The sequence below is a fragment of the Salvelinus alpinus genome, chromosome 11 (assembly GCF_045679555.1).
Source record: "Salvelinus alpinus chromosome 11, SLU_Salpinus.1, whole genome shotgun sequence".
Classification (NCBI taxonomy): domain Eukaryota; kingdom Metazoa; phylum Chordata; class Actinopteri; order Salmoniformes; family Salmonidae; genus Salvelinus; species Salvelinus alpinus.
Genome location: NC_092096.1, coordinates 52,612,086 through 52,631,194, shown reverse-complemented (window position 1 = coordinate 52,631,194; position 19,109 = coordinate 52,612,086). Strand labels below are relative to the sequence as shown.

The 19,109-nt window shown below is 39.0% G+C and overlaps 1 protein-coding gene and 1 pseudogene across 1 annotated transcript in view; both read right to left on the bottom strand.

Moving 5' to 3' along the window:
- Window positions 1-5,473: 5,473 nt before the first annotated feature.
- Window positions 5,474-19,109, bottom strand: part of LOC139534900 (SLAM family member 8-like) — a 116,766-nt gene continuing 103,130 nt past the window's right edge. The window contains exons 6-7 of the mRNA XM_071334435.1: window positions 8,026-8,103; window positions 5,474-7,896 (exon numbers count right to left, since the gene is read on the bottom strand). Of these exons, the coding sequence (XP_071190536.1) occupies window positions 7,816-7,896; window positions 8,026-8,103 (159 nt within the window). The 3' untranslated portion in view covers window positions 5,474-7,815. The remainder of the gene's footprint in view (window positions 7,897-8,025; window positions 8,104-19,109) is intronic.
- On the bottom strand, window positions 8,115-11,926 carry LOC139534903 (SLAM family member 8-like; annotated as a pseudogene).

Here is a 19,109-nt window from a genome sequence, read left to right as displayed (position 1 = left end):
TCCTCTTGGCCTTTTGGCCCCACTTTCCCCACAGGATAAAGCCCACCCTCTCCGCCCGCTTGACGCGGAATACCTTGACAAACTCGTCAAGTATTTCCCCACCTTTGACCCCGTTCCAGGTCAGCCAAACGATACTGAGACGTTCCTAGCTGACATAGAGGACGCGTTGGATGGCTACCCGAACGCTACGGGTTCTGACAGGGTTTACCTGTTGAAGCGAACGTCGAATAGACACGTGACAAGGTTAATTCGCCTACAAGAGCAACACGTGCTAAATGACTACGCTAAACTTGCCACAGCTTTGAAATTAGAATTCAGTGGTTCTGCAACTCGCAAACACGATAGCTCACTGGCTAACATGGTCAAACAAGCTCGGAATGAACACCCACAAGCTTACTATCATAGGCTTCGTTCAGCTTACTTTGGCCTACTCACTGAAACAGGCATGGAAGACCTGTTACCATTTAAACAAATGTTCCTGTCGAACATGTATCCCACCTTCATAACCTACTTGGGCACTGCAGCCCACATTGGCTTGCCTATCTTACAACTCAGAGAGCTTGCAAGCACAGCTTTTGAGGCATCAAAAGCTCGCAACGCCAAGAGCCCTGACCACTCGGTTTTGAAGTTTGACCAGGAGCACTCGCTCCAGTCAGAGGGTGCATTATCAGGTATTGGAGCGTTAAGAGATGACGCACAACAACAGTTTCTACCACGAAACCATGATTCCAATAACCTTCGCGGTCGAAATAACTGTAAAGTACGTCGCCATCAAAACGACTACCGCTACAATCGACCTGTTCACTACGTTCCTGCACCCAACCCACACAAAGTGTCAGAGCACAAGGGTAACAAAGGGTTGAAGGATGATCAAAACGTAGACCAATGTTCTCCAGAAGTTCCACTACGTGAAGAACTAAAGCGAGAAACATTTGAGAAAAGGGTAAAAGATAAGTCACAAGGACTAGACAGGGAATTACCGGACTCCAGGTCCGCAGGAATTAACACCCATAGCAAGGACGTTAAAATTCAAATCCCTCCTGCTTTCACTCGAGACCCTATCCAGGGCCCGATTGACCAAGAAACAAGCCCACGGGCTTTGTCTATAAACTCTGATACAAAGGTTGCGAAGAAAAAGGTCAAACGCTTCGTTAACTTCTTTGGGCTGCAAGCCCGAAGCCGGGCACAATATGACAACAGCCACTTCAAGTGCAGGGCGCGAAATTCAAAATATATTATTTTATAAATATTTAACTTTCACACATTAAAACCTCTTGAGAATACAGGGGGTGCTATTTTTGCATTAGCATAATTTGCTCTACAGATTAACCTCTTGAGAATACTGGAGGTAATATTTTCGCTTTAGCATAATTTGCTCTACAGATTAAACTGCCTCTTATTCAATCATTGCTCTTACTATATGCATATGAATCATACCATTGGAAAGAAGACAATCTCTAGTTTCTAAATCCGTTTCAATTTTGTCTCTGAGTGATACAGAAGTCATTCAACAGCACTTTCCATGACCAAGAACATAAAATCAAGATGTGTTATGCTGGCTTCAAAGCTCTGCCTATATATGGTCGTGCCCCCTATGACCAGAAACACACCTCGTTCTCCTTCCTCTGGTTGTCAAGATGACGTCAGAGGAGAAATTCTTTGTTTATCTGGGACTGACGTGAAATAGGACCCAATTCTTTGGCGTGACCGACAACTTCCGGTTTACTGAATCGCTCGAATTTGAGCTGCGTTGGTGTACTGTTTTGCTGGCGTTATGTATGCAAACTATCTCCGTGTCGAATTTTGTTTGATACATGTGACCATATCATCGTAATGTATGTTTTTTCAATATAGTTTAATCAGATTATTTGAATTTTTCCGGGAGTTTTTCGGTGTACCGTTGTCGGATTGTATTTACGTTTGAGAAATTCGTGCCACTCGGCCGGTACCTGTGCTAAATGCAGTGGGAAAAGAACATTTCTGAACGGAACCAACGACTCATCTTGACAAAGGACACTTTGATCAACATTCTGATGAAAGATCAGCCATAGTAAGACCCAATTTACGATTTTATATCATATCTGTTGTGCATGTGAACTGGACGTGGGCGCCTAGCCGAATCTGCCTGGTAAAAATATCGTGTCCTCCGCTAACGTGGTTAGCTAATAGATTTACATATTCTGTCTTCCCTGTAAAACATTTTAAAAATCTGAAATGGTGGCTTTATTCACAAGACCTGTATCTTTCATCTGGTGTCTTGGACTTGTGATTTAATGATATTTAGATGCTACAAGTTACTTGTGACGCTATGCTATCTGTGCTAATCAGTGGGGTGAGTTGGGGGGTGCTACCGGATCAGGGTTGCTGACTCGTGAGAAGTTAAACTGCCTCTTATTCAATTATTGCTCTTACTATATGCATATAAATAATACCATTGGAAAGAAAACAATCTCTAGTTTCTAAAACCGTTTCAATTTTGTCTCTGAGTGATACAGAAGTCATTTCACAGCACTTTCCATGACCAAGAACATAAAATCAAGATGTGTTATGCTGGCTTCAAAGCTCTGCCTATATATGGTCGTGCCCCCTATGACCAGAAACACACTTCATTCGCCTTCCTCTGGTTGTCAAGAGGACGTCAGAGGAGAAATTCTTTGTTTATCTGGGACTGACGTGAAATAGGAGCCATTTCTTTGGCGTGACCGACAACTTCCGGTTTACTGAATCGCTCGAATTGGAGCTGCGATTGTGTACTGTTTTGCTGGCGTTATGTATGAAAACTATCTCCGTGTCGAATTTTGTTTGATACATGTGACCATATCATCGTAATGTATGTTTTTTCAATATAGTTTAATCAGATTATTTGAATTTTTCCGGGAGTTTTGCGGTGTTCCGTTGTCTGATTTTAGTATCGTTTGAGAAATCCGTGCCACTCGACCGGTACCTGTGCTAAATGGAGTGGGAAAGGAACATGTCTGAACGGAACCAACGACTCATCTTGACAAAGGACACTTTGATCAACATTCTGATGAAAGATCAGCCATAGTAAGACCCAATTTACGATGTTATATCATATCTGTTTTGCATGTGAACTTGCCGTGGGCGCCCAGCCGAATCTGCCTGGTATAGCTATGCTAATTTAGCGCTACATTTTGTTTTCGTTATTTCAGATTTATTAAATGTTTTATATTGTTTGGATTCACCAGATGTTGGGCTTTCAATATCTGTACGCTGTGTATTTTTCTGAAATGTTTTAAAATGAGTAATTAGTTATATGACGTTGGTCTCTGTAATTGTTCTGGCTTGGTCGGCACCTTTTCAGATTGCAGCTGCAATGTAGAACTGTGATTTATACCTGAAAAATGCACATTTAAAAAAAAAAAACTATGCTATACCATAAATATGTTATCAGACTGTCATCTTATGAAGTTGTTTCTTGGTTAGTGGCTATATATATTTTTATTTCGTCGAATTAGTGATAGCTACTGACGCAGGAAAAAGCTGTTGGGAGTAAAAATATCGTGTCCTTTGCTAACGTGGTTAGCTAATAGATTTACATATTGTGTCTTCCCTGTAAAACATTTTAAAAATCTGAAATGGTGGCTTTATTCACAAGACCTGTATCTTTCATCTGGTGTCTTAGACTTGTGATTTAATGATATTTAGATGCTACAAGTTACTTGTGACGCTATGCTAGCTATGCTACTCAGTGGGGTGGGGGGTGGGGGGTGCTACCGGATCAGGGTTGGTGACTCGTGAGAAGTTTTAACAAGTCCAATACAGCATATGAAAGATAAACATCTTGTGAATCCAGCCAACATGTCCGATTTTTAAAATGTTTTACAGCGAAAACACCACGTATATTTATGTTAGCTCACCACCAAATACAAAAAAGGACAGACATTTTTCACAGCACAGGTAGCATGCACAAAACCAACCTAACTAACCAAGAACCAACCAAACTAACCAAGAAACAACTTCATCAGATGACAGTCTTATAACATGTTATTCAATAAATCTATGTTTTGTTCGAAAAATTTGCATATTTGAGCTATACATCATTTTTACATTGCAGCTACCATCACAGCTACCGTCAGAAATAACACCGAAGCAGCCAGAGTAATTACAGACACCAACGTCAAATACCTAAATACTCATCATAAAACATTTCTGAAAAATACATACATGTTACATCGTAACAAACCAGCAAAAGATATATAATTTTTGACTAACCTTGATAAGCTTCATCAGATGACAGTCCTATAACATCAGGTTATACATACACTTATGTTTTGTTCGAAAATGTGCATATTTAGAGCTGAAATCAGTGGTTATACATTGTGCTAACGTAGCATCTTTTTCCCACAACGTCCGGATATTTTTCTGACACTCACATATTCTGACCAAATAACTATTCATAAACATTACAAAAAATACATGTTGTATAGGAAATGATAGATACACTAGTTCTTAACCCTCCTTGGCTCAGAATTCAGAAAGTCCAGATAGTGATTGAAGATAAATAATGAACTCACCAGTGACATTGATGTGGATAGATAAAATGAGATATGAATTTTGGGTCGGTCTTGTCCTTGTCCACTCGCACTGGTTCTGACCAGCCTGGTCAGAGAGAGAGATGGTGGTGGTTTTACTGGTCTGACCTGAAATTTGTTCTTTATTTATTAACCAGTGGTAAGTCCAGCCTGTGAAGTCTGATAAGTCACACTGCAGCTTCTATCAGATACAGAGGTACCAAACTCTGGAATTCTTATCTTCACATTGTCAAAACCTCATCATCCCTCAATAACTTCAAGCGAAGATTTGGGGTCAGCCTGATGAACCAAACTCCCCAATAATCCCCTTCATGTAGCCTAACTCTCACTCACACACACAGACACATGTACCCACATATAATCAAATATGTTTTTTTTTGTTTACTGAATATATTATCTACACTTATAATTAATATGCTTTGTTTAACTGATTGAACAAAATTATTTTTTAAACTTATATTTGTGGTGTGGTTTTCATATCAGCTATTTTGGGCTTCTAACCTCAATAAATAAAAGATAGATAGATAGTGTTGGCCTCCCCTCAAACCGTTGCTAAGTTGTCAGTTGGCAAGCCTAGACAACTAACCTTAGTTGTATTTACCTTGTAGTGTGTAGAGTTTGAGACACTGTGTGAAGAAACAAGGTAAACATCTGGGGTTTCTTATCGCCCCCTTCAGGACAGACCTGTAACTACTCCACATTCTTGTGGAACACAATATAGAAACGATGTGATTGGTCACATAGCAACAACATAACCCCTCAGTCTACTGGGTCTGTCCCCTTATTCCTTCCTCTCTCTATGTCATCATATTAGTTTATATTATATGCTTCTCAGGCTCATGCTACAACCTGATTAAAAGCTGTAGTGACCAACAACTCCATTTCTCTGCAGTCAGAAAACACAGTGTAACCAAACAACGTCATCATCAGTTGCCACATTTATTGTGCATATATGACATACTTCATATTCTATGAATGAAACATTTTCTTGTCCAATAAAGGAAGTAGTTAGCTAACAATATTCAAAATACAGAGAAGTACATTAATCATCATCATCGCAGAGTTGCACATAACTCCATTCTAAGCCTTTGGCAAGTCTTCCGGACCACCACAGTTCCTGTGGTTGTGACACGAATGGGGCTTTGACAGAATTAGAAAGGTACAGATGCATTAAGAGAAACAGAAAAAATTGCATTTGATGTCATGTTCATCTCCACACAACTTCCTCTTACTGTAAAAGTAAATGGACACATCAACACTGTGGTCTTTCTGTGGGTGGAAGAGAGAACTATAGTATATATCAGAGAAAGAAACTCAATGGATAAAACATAGTTGTACAAAAAGTGAAGCCAATATTATATTTATCATACCTGGTCATGTTGACATGTTCAGTACAATCTTTAATGTCACTAGGAGAGGTGTCAAAGGTTTGACATCATGGCATGTTTATCATTTGGTTTATGTTGTAGCTATTTGGAGGTCAACTGCATGTAAATGTTCTTGAGTTACAGTCTGTCAACTGTTCAAAGTAATAACCCAGGAAAGTAGTGATCACAGTGGTAGATCGAATGTAAAAAAGAAATAATAAGTGAACTACAGAAAATGTATGCTGCAAGAACAATGTCATTCTTCTCTCTGACAAGGACATACATCCCTGCACAACTTTTCATGTGTACTCATCAGCCCAGCAACAAGGTTTTCACAGGTTTTTGCATATGATTACAACCAATTCTCTATGTGTCTCTCTATGATCACGGCGGGAAACGGCAGCTTCACACAGTGCCTTCCTTCACAAACCCACACTGCTAAAGAGGAAGAGAGAAAACCATGACCACTCAACTATGACAAACAAGTGACCTAATGTGAAGTTCCTCAGCCTTTTAATTTCATACACTGTGCATTGTAAAAAGTCAAACTTAACCAATTGTTTGATTAGCGTTATTATGCAAGTTGAGTGGACTTAAAAAGGACAAGAATTTGAGCCAATGTGTTAGTCTTTAGTCAACAAACTCTGCTTGAAGTCAGTTGTATTTGAACAAAAAAAAATGTATGTTTGCTCAAAACAACTCAAAACGACACCAATCATCATCATTATCATTATTCCAGCATGATCTCTTGCAGGTTGATTTTCAGAATGGTTTGTTTCAATACCTGTGTATTTGCATGTACTATGACTGGTTGATTAATCTTATGCTACACAAACATAGATAACATACATTTTTCTAAACGAATCCAATCTGTTAGTAGTTGGACTTATTTCACACATTACTGATATGTTTGTTCCAGTTTATATGATTTAGGTAGTCTCAATAATCAATCTTCTCTTCCCCGTCAGTCATTCTGAATGCAGGTTGCGTGTGACTGAAAGTTTCAATTGTTGGATATCCTAACTTTGACTGGATTCCAATAGAAATGACACATCCCTTTGCAAGCCGGCATAATTTGACTAAACCAGGAGTTTCAGACCAGTGTGTTAGGGTGTAACTAGGCCCTCAGGGGCTTTATGATATATGTAATGTGTTGTCATAATGAGTTTAATTTTAAAGATAACATATCCACTTAGACATTTACTTGGTGAAGGCTACAGTACTGAAAACCATTCAATACAACAATCATGCCTCTGTTGCTAACAAATACAGTCGTGAGTGTTAATTACAATTCACTCTAAATGCAAACCACTCAAGGCATGCAAATAAGGTATAATTATTTTTGATTCTCTGAACAGCATATTTTTTTTTAGAATGAACTGAATTCCATCTGGTTATTGGGACAGACATTAATGCGATTTTGGACATGCGGACAAATCAAATTAGACCATCTACAATCAACACGCAACCAAGGCTCTCCAGCGTATACTCTCTGATTACAACCTCATTGATGCCTGGCGAGAACATAATCCTAATGCAAAAGAGTACATCAACATCACTAATCAATGTCATACTAGTATCTAAAACAATTTTCTTTAATCTAGAAATTATACATTTTACACATGAGCCTATCTGTTCACCACGCCTTCTACTGCCTATTACACATTTCCGAATCTTCTAATTGTATCTAGGCCTTCAAAGAAAGATATAAGGCCTTATGATATACCGTATATATGAGAATCATCAAAGGGAGAAGGAAATATAGCAAATAGTGTAGGTTGTGATGAAATTAAACATTAACATCTAGACCTATCTACAGAATATAAACGTGTAAGATGCAGAGGATGCAGAGGGTTCTATATCTATGGAAGGCCCAGCCTATGACCACATCCTGTTCAGCTCACAGTACTTTCTGGTAGGGAGAGGAGGATGCCTTCTGGAAGTCCAAATGTAATCTTGTCATACAGAGTCTGCGGCTACATGTGACAGATAATCAAGAAGAAACAGTTTCAGCATCAAGAAAGGTATAGACTATTCTCAATGTAGACTACATAGTCTTCCATTCAATCACAGACATTTTACCATTATGACCATTTATATCTTACCTTGTTCAATCTTGGGATAACCAGATCATTGACAGTCTCATAGATGGATATTGGGTTTACCTGACTGTTTGATCTTGTCTGGAATCAAAATACAGCCCATTACAATACAGTACATACAGCTTCACACATTCAGATACATAATAACGGCAATGCATACTTACATCTCTACTTCTTGTGTTGTCCATAACATCAGCATATATTGTGTTGTCAGTTAGATCTTCTGTGATTTTTATAAGAACAAAATATCAACCAATCAGAAACATTTTATACAGGATATCAACAAACATACCCAGGAATTAATTAGGGGTATCACTCTTTTTCTAATTTCTAGCAAATCCCCCCCAAAATCATATCAGCTGAAGAATACTTCTAGAACAGAAATGTCACCTTAAGTATAGTGGAGGCCCCTAAGTAGTACATACCTGCGTAACTTCGGACCCTGCAGTAGCACACTGCCACAGCTGCAGTGAGGATCAGCACCACAGCGCCTCCCACTGATACTCCGATGTAGATGGTATACCACACCAGTCCTGTCACATATTCTACAAAATACATGATTAGACTATACAATATGATAAAGACTAAATGGCTCTATATCATATACATCCAATGTAATCACATGCATTACATATTCTACTTGACAACATAAGCGTATAAGCACACTGAAAAGTGTATGTAAGGGATTATTATGATATCTAGGTACCTTGGGTGGTTGTGTCATTTCTACACTTTACTGTTGCAGAGGCAGTTTTCCAACTGACCAGGTTGGAGGCGTTGCACTTTACACTGATGTTTCTCTCTGCTGGTGAGAGAGAGAAGTAAATCTGCTGGGCGTCCCCGTAGATCTCATTGTCTCTCTCCCAGGTATAGGTGAGGTTGGGGTAGCAGGACACGTTTCACACCAGCCGTATCGTACAGGAGTGGTTGGCCAATAGCTTGATGTCTGTCTGGATCGCCACCTTGGATATAGGATCTGACCAACCAGGAGAGAGATAGAGACTCATAATCATTCTTCTAAATGAACCCTACCATAGCCATACCACCAGGAGAAAGACGACTTGAAAATATGATGATATTTAACAAAGCATCGTGAGTAAGGTCAGTATGAAACCACAAAACCTGTGTTGTAGTTTAAAGATCATCAGCCATGGTTATGGATATAAATAAGAATGATATCAAAATAGGATGCAAAAAGATGAAAACAGCCTACCGTGGACCTTCAGAATGATGGTTTTACTGTCAATCTGACCTTTGTCCCCTTCACCTGTAAGTAGAAAATCCCCTGAGTCTTGCAGTGTCAGTTCTCTGACTGTTAAAATTAAGTTTTTGGTGTTCATCTTTAGTCTCCCCTCAAACTGGGATGCAGGTGAATAAACGGCTTCTGTGTTGAATTCTACAATTTCCTTTCCCATATACTTCCACTCCAAGGATTGGAAATGTCTCCTCTCTGTGCCTGCCAGCAGCTCCACGCAGTCCCCCACTCTCTTGTTGATGATCAGAGGAACACCCACATCTGAAACACACAAATAAATACGTTATAAAGTTGAAATAAAAAATAAAAAATTCTGACATCAGTCAATGGTTGCACACTATATTACAATGATCTTATTACTGTAATTATTCATGTAGTACGATGTAGCAAGTGTTGTAATTACTCATTGTTACACTCTAATACATGTTACAGTGTGACTGTAATACTTGTGACGGTGTGCCAACATGAATAACTACACAATAATACAATACAATGCAAAGTCCTACTTAATCAATAATAGATAATAATGGATTGGATTTATATAGCGCATTTCCAGGTTTCATTTATGCTGTACGTGGAACTTAGCATATTTTCACTTTATATCTTTATGTATCTGAGTGTGACTGTAGAACAGGATGAGATGACAGGAAAAGAGAAGTGGGGGTGGATCTGATAACCCCTCCTCAGCTCACAAGTACAAATACCACTGTGTTTACTGTGTAATTATTCACCAGAAATACATCATATACTGCATGGGCAACATTATAATTACATATCAGTCTGACGTAATGTTTTATAAACCCTTATAAAAAAAATGTCAGTCATGAACTAAGACTAAATACAGTTACAGTTCATTGAAGAATTTAAGACATAACTGCAGTTATCCTAGTCCTGCAATGTATCATATTATGTAATAGAAACAATAATTTGATACAGTCCAATATCGCCTTAAATGTAATGAATGACAGCCTTTACGCACAGGGTCGTAAGATCTGTTACGTTCTAGAAGCACTGCAACAGCTGCTGTCCCAACCACACCATCGGCACTCATTCAAAACTGCAGAATATGTACATCATGTTATGTTCCTGAATATAGGTATTATGTAAATGTTATCAAACAGTAATAAAGAAAACGTTTCGAGATATCCAACCAATCACTGATGACTAGGCATTCTTACAGGCAACACACACAACATGTAAAAACCAACAAGGAAGTTAGAGAAAGCTGACGGTTTTCCTTACTTTATCATGCAAGCAAGCACATGCAATAGATCCTGTTTGGGGATGATTCTACCCTCTTGGTTTCACATTAGAATAAGGAGGCCGTTGAAAAGACCCTAAGCAGCCAACTGACTGAAGTCAGTAAGTGGTTATCCATTTAGGTAAAACAGAATGTATCCTGTTTGGTTCCAAACACAAAGTGAACAACTCTTCCAACTTCTCGGTCAAGTTTAATGGTGTAGCGGTGAAGGAAAAATGCTCTGTTACATTCATTGGGATGTGAACTGGACCAACACATGACATGTGAACTTGTGGCTCTGAAGGCCATTGGGAATGTTCACTCCAAGACAAAGTTCCTGGCAAAGGTAGCCAAGTTCCTGGATAGAGAGACTATGAGGACCCTGGCAACATCTCTGATACAGGGCCACTATGACTATGCTTGTATCTCATGGTTCAGTGGCATAACAAAAAATCTGAAGGACAAACTTCAAATGGCCCAAAACAAACTAATGAGAATTGTATTCAAGCTCAGCCATAGGGACACACGTTGGTCCTGATCATTTCAGGGAACTGAACTGGCTTCCAGTTGATCTGGTGATGGTGCAGATTAAACTGTTGATGGTTTTTAAAGTGATACATGACCTTTCCCCCAGTTACCTGTCTGGTTATTTTAATGTCATTACAGACTCTCATAGCATCACACCAGAGCCAGTGTTGCGAATACGAGACCACAGCTCTATAGGAGCATGGCTGGAAAAAGCTCTTTCCTTAACACTGGTGCAGAGGAATGGAATGGTGTACCAAACCATATAAAATCTATCAATACACTAGGGAGTTTTAAGATAAATCTTAAGAAATGGTTTACGTGCAAAATGCTTTAAAACTGTGCAAGTATAATTGTTTCAATGAACGTTACTTGGTAATCTATTTTATTCCTTTTACGGGTTCCTCTCTATTCATGAGATGTATTTGAGATGTATTTTGTTTTCATGTTATCTTGTGTACACTGTATTTTTGTTTTATTGTATATTCAAGAGGACCACAATGGGGATACGTTTTTAAACTTGTTTGTGTCATCCTCGTTGATGGTTCTACTGTGTTTAAAATGTTGAAATAAATAAGAATAGTTACAGAACTTACCATAGTGGAGGTTGGAGAGTAGGAGAAGTAGTATTCCCTGTTTGGAGAAGCAGGAGATGGGACCACCAGACATCTCTGTAAGGCGTTTACTGTTTCCTCTGGCTGTATGTCCTTATCTATCACTGTCACTGGTAGCTAGCAGTTGACTAACCAAAACACACAGAGAAGATAGAGTAGAGGTGAAGAAAGATAAGAGACTTGCTTTTGAGGGCTGCTGTTCTATTTAATTGTTACTGTGTGTTAGTTGAAAAGGAAGTCACATTCTATAGTTGCTCTCTGAAAATACCCCTTCACTCAGCTTGAGCGTTAGACGATGAGGTGTGGGTGTGTTTGCGGTCTGGTGGTGGTTTTGGAGCCTGTGTTTTCTAGCTGCTGCTGGTTGAATGGCCATGGTGTTCACAGATACCGGTAGCTTTCTTACTTTATGAGCAGACCACTCAATCTTTCAGAGAAATAGGGAGATAGAGGGCTCGGGATTAAAGAGAGAAAGACAGAACGATATAGAGACAGAGACAGCGAGATAGAAAGACAAAGAGGGGGGAGAGAGCAAAAATGTCACAAGTGTCTGTGCAATTTCATCTTGGCTTCATATGCCTGCAGAAGTGATTGCATGACTTATTTCACATTCTCATAGGTCAGTGTGGCTGAGGGACATGAAACACTTTTTGAGAGGAAGTACCAGTACTAACCAGCTCCTCAGAACTCCAGCAGAGTATATCACATCATTAAACTGAGAAGAACTTTTCTTTTCAGGCACACTTTTCCCCCTAAAGTCGTTCTGAACATCTCAATGGGTCTTCAGCTGATGGGGTACGGCTTTTGAACTTTGGTCATGGGGCATTTATGTTATATTCTTCAAGATTCAATGGGTACATATGATTAAGTCCAAAAATATATTTAGCAATAGCAGAATGTCCCTTTAAATCACACATTGTGGAGCATAATATCTATACTAGGCTTAAAGGAGGTTTGACCAAATTAGGTTGTATGGAAAAGTTGATGACAATATCCATTTACTGTAAGAAAGTACTCATGCCATCTGGTGGGTAAAAGACAGTTTATTAATTAAGAAAGTACAATGCTAAGATATTGTAAAAGTACAGGCCATTAGAAGAAAACATGAATAATACTTGAATAATACAATATTTTGGAAATTCATATACATATGTTATTCTATCATCTGAACGACAGACATAACAAATCAAATATAATACATTTTAATACATTAAAACAAAACAATATAATTCAATACACAACAAGTAGACAATTTCTGTAGCTGCAGATAAGATCCATCATTATTACACCATATAATTAAACAAAGCTGTTACAGTAATACACTATTAAACCTTAAATAAATATATTTGTTGGTAAATAAATCAATTACATTTTTTTTAGTATCATATTAATTATCAATCACATATGGCTATTAGTCTTACCTGGGGCTGTGACTGGCTTCAGTTGAGAATAGACTGAATCTGTCTCAGGTGGGGTTGATGTTTCTGTAAGGAGTGAGGATAAAACATCAGAATAATATAACAGTTATTTACAGAATATTATGCAGCTAGTCAATATGGGGTCAGAGGTGTGAGGGTATGATAGGGGGAATATTGATGGAGGGATGTCCAGTCTTACCTTTCTTCTTCTTGGCTTTGGCCTTCTGTTTATGGTCAACCTCAGCATAGGTCACATCAACAGGTCCGGTTGCTGATGAAATTGACATTTCCAGTCAGCAAATTAAGGAAGTAGCTTATTGAATATTCTGCATCTTTTTTGAAACTCCAAAATCACACATTTAGATTTCACTGACTGCCAACCTGTAGAATGGTTCTCACCTCTGGTGTTCCCCATCTTGACCTGATGAGGTGGAGAAAATTTGTATGTTTTTATCAAATGTGATGAGTAAAAAACACTGCTGCATTTTGTATGAATTTGTGACAGTTGAGAGTTACTTTTCTTTTTCTTGTCCAACTTTTTGAGTTGAATCTGGGCGTACATCACATCACTTGGTCCAGCAGTAGCAGCACCAGCGTCTGAAATATACCGGTAATACACTAATATCTCTACTTACTGTTAGTATGCTTGTCATATTAAATATATGAAGAATAACAGCAACAACAACTCTACACTGTATTCATGCTAAATTTAATATACAGGTAGCCTAGTGTTTAGTAACCGAAAGGTTGCTGGGCCAGTAACCGAAAGGTTGCTGGATCGAATCCCCGAGCTGACAAGGGAAAAATCTGTCATTCTGCAACTGAGCAAGGCAGTTAACCCACTGTTCCCCAGGCGCCGAAGACGTGGATGTCAAATAAGGCAGCCCCCCCGCACATCTCTGATTCAGAGGGGTTGGGTTAAATGGAGAAGACACATTTCATTTGAAGGTATTCAGTTGTACAACTGACTAGGTATCCCCCTTTCCCTTTCCCAGTACCATTGTCATTACTGTCTGAGGGCGTGATCGTATCATAGATGTTAGCGCCACCTGTTGGTCAAAGAAGAGAGAGAGAAAGATTAAAAAGTTGGTTTTCCCTCAGCTTGCCTAGGGACATAGAGTACGGTAACATCTATATAAAGTGAATGGTGAAAAGTCAGTATGTGAGGTTACGGAGAGGAGAGTGACAGTGGTCTGGGATGAGAGACTGACCATATTGCAGACGTGTATACCCAGCATCAGGAGCCCGGCCCTGGATAGATCCTTGGTCCTGTTGGGGGTCCAGGTTGGTCCTCTGGGGCTGGGGGGGCCTACATGGAGAAAGATAGTCATGAAACACACAGATTAGATTTTACTGTATGAAAAGTTGAAAGACAGGTGTACTCACCAGAATATTCTGTTGCAACAGGAACCTGTAATGAGAAATGCATAATATTATACTGTATCAATTCGTTACTGTTTTAAACATTTGTAATTAGACATTTTTCTCCTAAACATAAACTAAAAAGATAAATGTGAATTGATAAAAGTCTCACCTCCAGCTTTTTTATATCGACACAGCAGTACCAGGAAAATGGCCAGTAGAACACCAGCAACAACCAGGCCCACAACCACTCCTACTAGGACTGATGTAGAGGGTCCAGGAGTTACGTCTGGAGAGAGAACAGCAAATCACTATCAGGTTCTGAGGTAGTTGTAGAAAATAAATAAAGTAGTGGACAAAGCAAAACATTACTACACATTTCTACACAGACACGTACACACACACACAACATCATTCACAGTGATAGTGACAAGATCACTGATAATTGATTATGTGGGTCTGGACTGGATCTCTCCCTGACACCAGTAGAGACCCTGGTCCGACTCAGCAGCGCTACTGATGGTGAAGGTGGCTCCTGTTGTAGTGTGTCTGCCAGACAAGGTCACTACTTTCTTACACGTAACCCAAACCGGCTGCGCGCGTGCGCCATCGTGCACTATCACGCATACATTTTTTTGGTCCCCCTACACCAAACGCGATCACGACACGCAGGTTAAAATATCAAAACAAACTCTGAACCAATTACATTAATTTAGGTATAGGCCGAAAAGCATTAAACATGTATGGCAATTTAGCTAGTTAGCTTGCACTTGCTAGCAAATTTTTCCTATTTAGCTAGCTTGCTGTTGCTAGCTAATTTGTCCTGGGAAATAAACATTGAGTCGTTATTTTACCTGAAATGCACAAGGTCCTCTACTCCGACAATTAATCCACACATAAAATGGTCATCCGAATCGTTTCTAGTCATTTTTCCTCCCAGGCTTTTACATCTTTGAACTTATATGGTGATTGGCATCTCCACTTTCATAGTATTACCACAACAACCAGCAAAACAGTTAGTCTTTCAATCACCCACGTGGGTATAACCAATGAGGAGATGGCACATGGGTACCTGCTTCTTTAAACCAATGAGGAGATGGGAGAGGCAGGACCTGCAGCGCGATATGTCAAAAATAGGAATGACTTCTATTTTTAGCCCTTGGCAACGCAGACGCTCGTTGTCGCGCACGAGCAGTGTTTGTGCAATAATTGAATAACATGTATTTCTAAATGTATTTTGTACCGCTCGCGCACGTGACTTGTCCGGTCTGGTCAGCATGTTAGCATTGTCTTTGTACCATGTATAGCTCCAGCCACTGTCAGATCCCACTGAACATGTCAGAATTACTGTCTTTCCAGTGTATGCAGGTGTCAGGACTTCCGCCGAAGTTGGTCCATCTCCTTGTTCGGGCGGCGTTTGGCGGTCGACGTCACCCGCTTTCTAGTCACCACCGATCCATGTTTCATTTTCGTTTTGTTTTGTCTTCTTTGTACACACCTGGTTTCCATTCCATAATCATGTTCCTTACTTAACCCTCTGGCTTCCCCTTTTGTTTTGTGCGTGATTGTGTTTGTCAGGTGGTTCCGTGTACGTGTTCTGGATTGTTTATATTTATCCTTGTTGGATTATTGTTGATATTGAGTAAAGATCGTGGCTTTACTCATACCTGTGTCCTGTGCCTGACTCCGCTTTATTCCATTCACCTGGAACCCTGACAGCAGGGTTTGGATTTACAGTTAACGTAGTTTCAGGCAGAGCTAAGAAAACAAAGACAGGAATGAAAAATGTGAATAAATTCCTGGTTATTTAAAATCATTTATCTGTTGCAGTTTTGATGAAAGTTGAGTTTACATACTGTAGGGGTATGTTGACTCCATTCAGTTAGAATTTACAGTGTTTACAGTACGGTATTTACATTAACCCTCCTTGGCTCAGAATTCAGAAAGTCCAGATAGTGATTGAAGATAAATAATGAACTCACCAGTGACGTTGATGTGGAGAGATAAAATGAGATATGAATTTTGGGGCGGTCTTGTCCTTGTCCCCTCGCACTGGTTCTGACCAGCCTTGTCAGAGAGAGAGATGGTGGTGGTTTTACTGGTCTGACCTGAAATCTGTTCTTTATTTATTAACCAGTGGTAAGTCCAGCCTGTGAGGTCTGATATGTCACAATGCAGCTTCTATCAGATACAGAGGTCCCAAACTCTGGAATTCTTTCTTCACATTGTCAAAACCTCATCATCCCTCAATAACTTCAAGCGAAGACTTGGGATCAGCCTGATGAACCAAACTCCCCAATAATCCCCTTCATGTAGCCTAACTCTCACTCACACACACAAACACATGTACCCACATATAATCATATATGTTTTTTCTTGTTTACTGAATATATTATGTACACTTATAATGAATATGCTTTGTTTAACTGATTGAACACACTTTTTTAAAAACATATATTTGTGGTGTTGTTTTCATATCAGCTATTTTGGGCTTCTAACCTCAATAAATAAAAGATATATTGATAGATAGATAGATAGATAGATATATAGATAGTGTAGGCCTCCCCTCAATTCGTTGCTAAGTTGTCAGGTGGCAAGCCTAGCCAGCTAACCTTAGTTGCTCCCCCCCACACACAGAGTGTAGTTTAATTTTGCTTCACATCATTACATTTTGAAGACATGAATCCATTTTTTTTTTTTACTATTTACCTTGTAGTGTGTAGAGTTTGAGACGCTGTGTGAAGAAACAAGTTAAACATCTGGGGTTTCTTATCGCCCCCTTCAGGACAGACCTGTAACTACTCCACTATCTTGTGGAACACAATATAGATACTAAGATGTGATTAGTTAGATAGCAACAACATAACCCCTCAGTCTACTGGGTCTGTCCCCGTATTCCTTCCTCTCTCTATCTCATCATATTAGTTTATATTATATGTTTATCAGGCTCATGCTACAACCTGATTAAAAGCTGTAGTGACCAACAACTCCATTTCTCTGCAGTCAGAAAACACATTGTAACCAAACAACGTCATCATCAGTTGCCACATTTATTGTGCCTATATGACATACTTCATATTCTATGAATGAAACATTTTCTTGTCCAATAAAGGAAATAGTTAGCTAAAAATATTCAAATTACAGATAAGTACATTAATCATCATCATCGCAGAGTTGCACATAACTCCATTCTAAGCCTCTGGCAAGTCTTCCGGACCCCTACAGTTCATGTGGCTGTGACACGAATGGGGCTTTGACAGAATTAGAAAGGTACAGATGCATAAAGAGAAACAGACAAAATAGCATCTGATGTCATGTTCATCTCTACACAACTTCCTGTTGCTGTAAAAGTAAATGGACACATCAGATCTGTGGTCTTTTTGTGGGAGGAAGAGAGAACTGTAGTATATATCAGAGAAAGAAACTTAGTGGATAAAACATAGTTGTACAAAACGTGAAGTCAATATTATATTTATCATACCTGGTCATGTTGACATGTTCAGTACAGTCTTTAATGTCACTAGGAGAGGTGTCAAAGGTTTGACGTCATGGCATGTTTATCATTTGGTTTATGTTGTAGCTATTTGGAGGTCAACTGCATGTAGATGTTCTTGAGTTACAGTCTGTCAACTGTTCAAAGTAATAACCCAGGAAAGTACTGATCACAGTGGTAGATTGAATGTAAAAGATAAATTAATAAGTGAACTACAGAACATGTATGCTGCAAGAACAATGTCATTCTTCTCTCTGACAAGGACATACATCCCAGCACACCTTTTCATGTGATCTCATCAAATCAACAACAAGGTTTTCACAGGTTTTTGCATATGATTACAACCATTTCTCTATTTGACTCTCTCTGATCAGCTTCACACAGTGCCTTCCTTCACAAACCCACACTGCTAAAGAGGAAGAGAGCAAACCATGACCACTCAACTATGACAAACAAGTGACCTAGTGTGAAGTTCCTCAACCTTTTAATTTCATACACTTTGCACTAGAAAAAGTCAAACTTAACCAATTGCTTAATTAGCGTTATTATGCAAGTTGAGTGGACTAAGCCAAAGTGTTAGTCTTTAATCAAAAAACTCTGCTTGAAGTCAGTTGTATTTGAACAAGCTTGTTGAGTAAAATACAAAATGATTCTTTGCTCAAAACGACACCAATCATCATCATTATCATTATTCCAGCATGATCTCTTGCAGGTTGATTTTCAGAATGGTTTGTTTCAATACCTGTGTATTTGCATGTACAATGACTGGTTGAATAATCTTATGCTACACAAACATAGATAACATACATTTTTCAAAACTAATCCTATCTGTTACTTGTTAGACTTATTTCACACATTACTGTTATGGCTGTTCCAGTTTATATGATTTAGGTAGTCTCAATAATCAATCTTCTCTACCCCAACAGTCATTCTGAATGCAGGTTGCATGTGACTGAAATGTTAAATAGTTGGATATCCTAACTTTGACTGGATTCCAATAGAAATGACACATCCCTTTGCAAGCCGGCATAATTTGACTAAACCAGGAGTTTCAGACCAGTGTGTTAGGGTGTAACTAGGCCCTCAGCGGCTTTATGATATAGGTAATGTGTTGTCATAATGAGTTTAATTTTAAAGGTAACATATCCACTTAGACATTCACTTGGTGAAGGCTACAGTACTG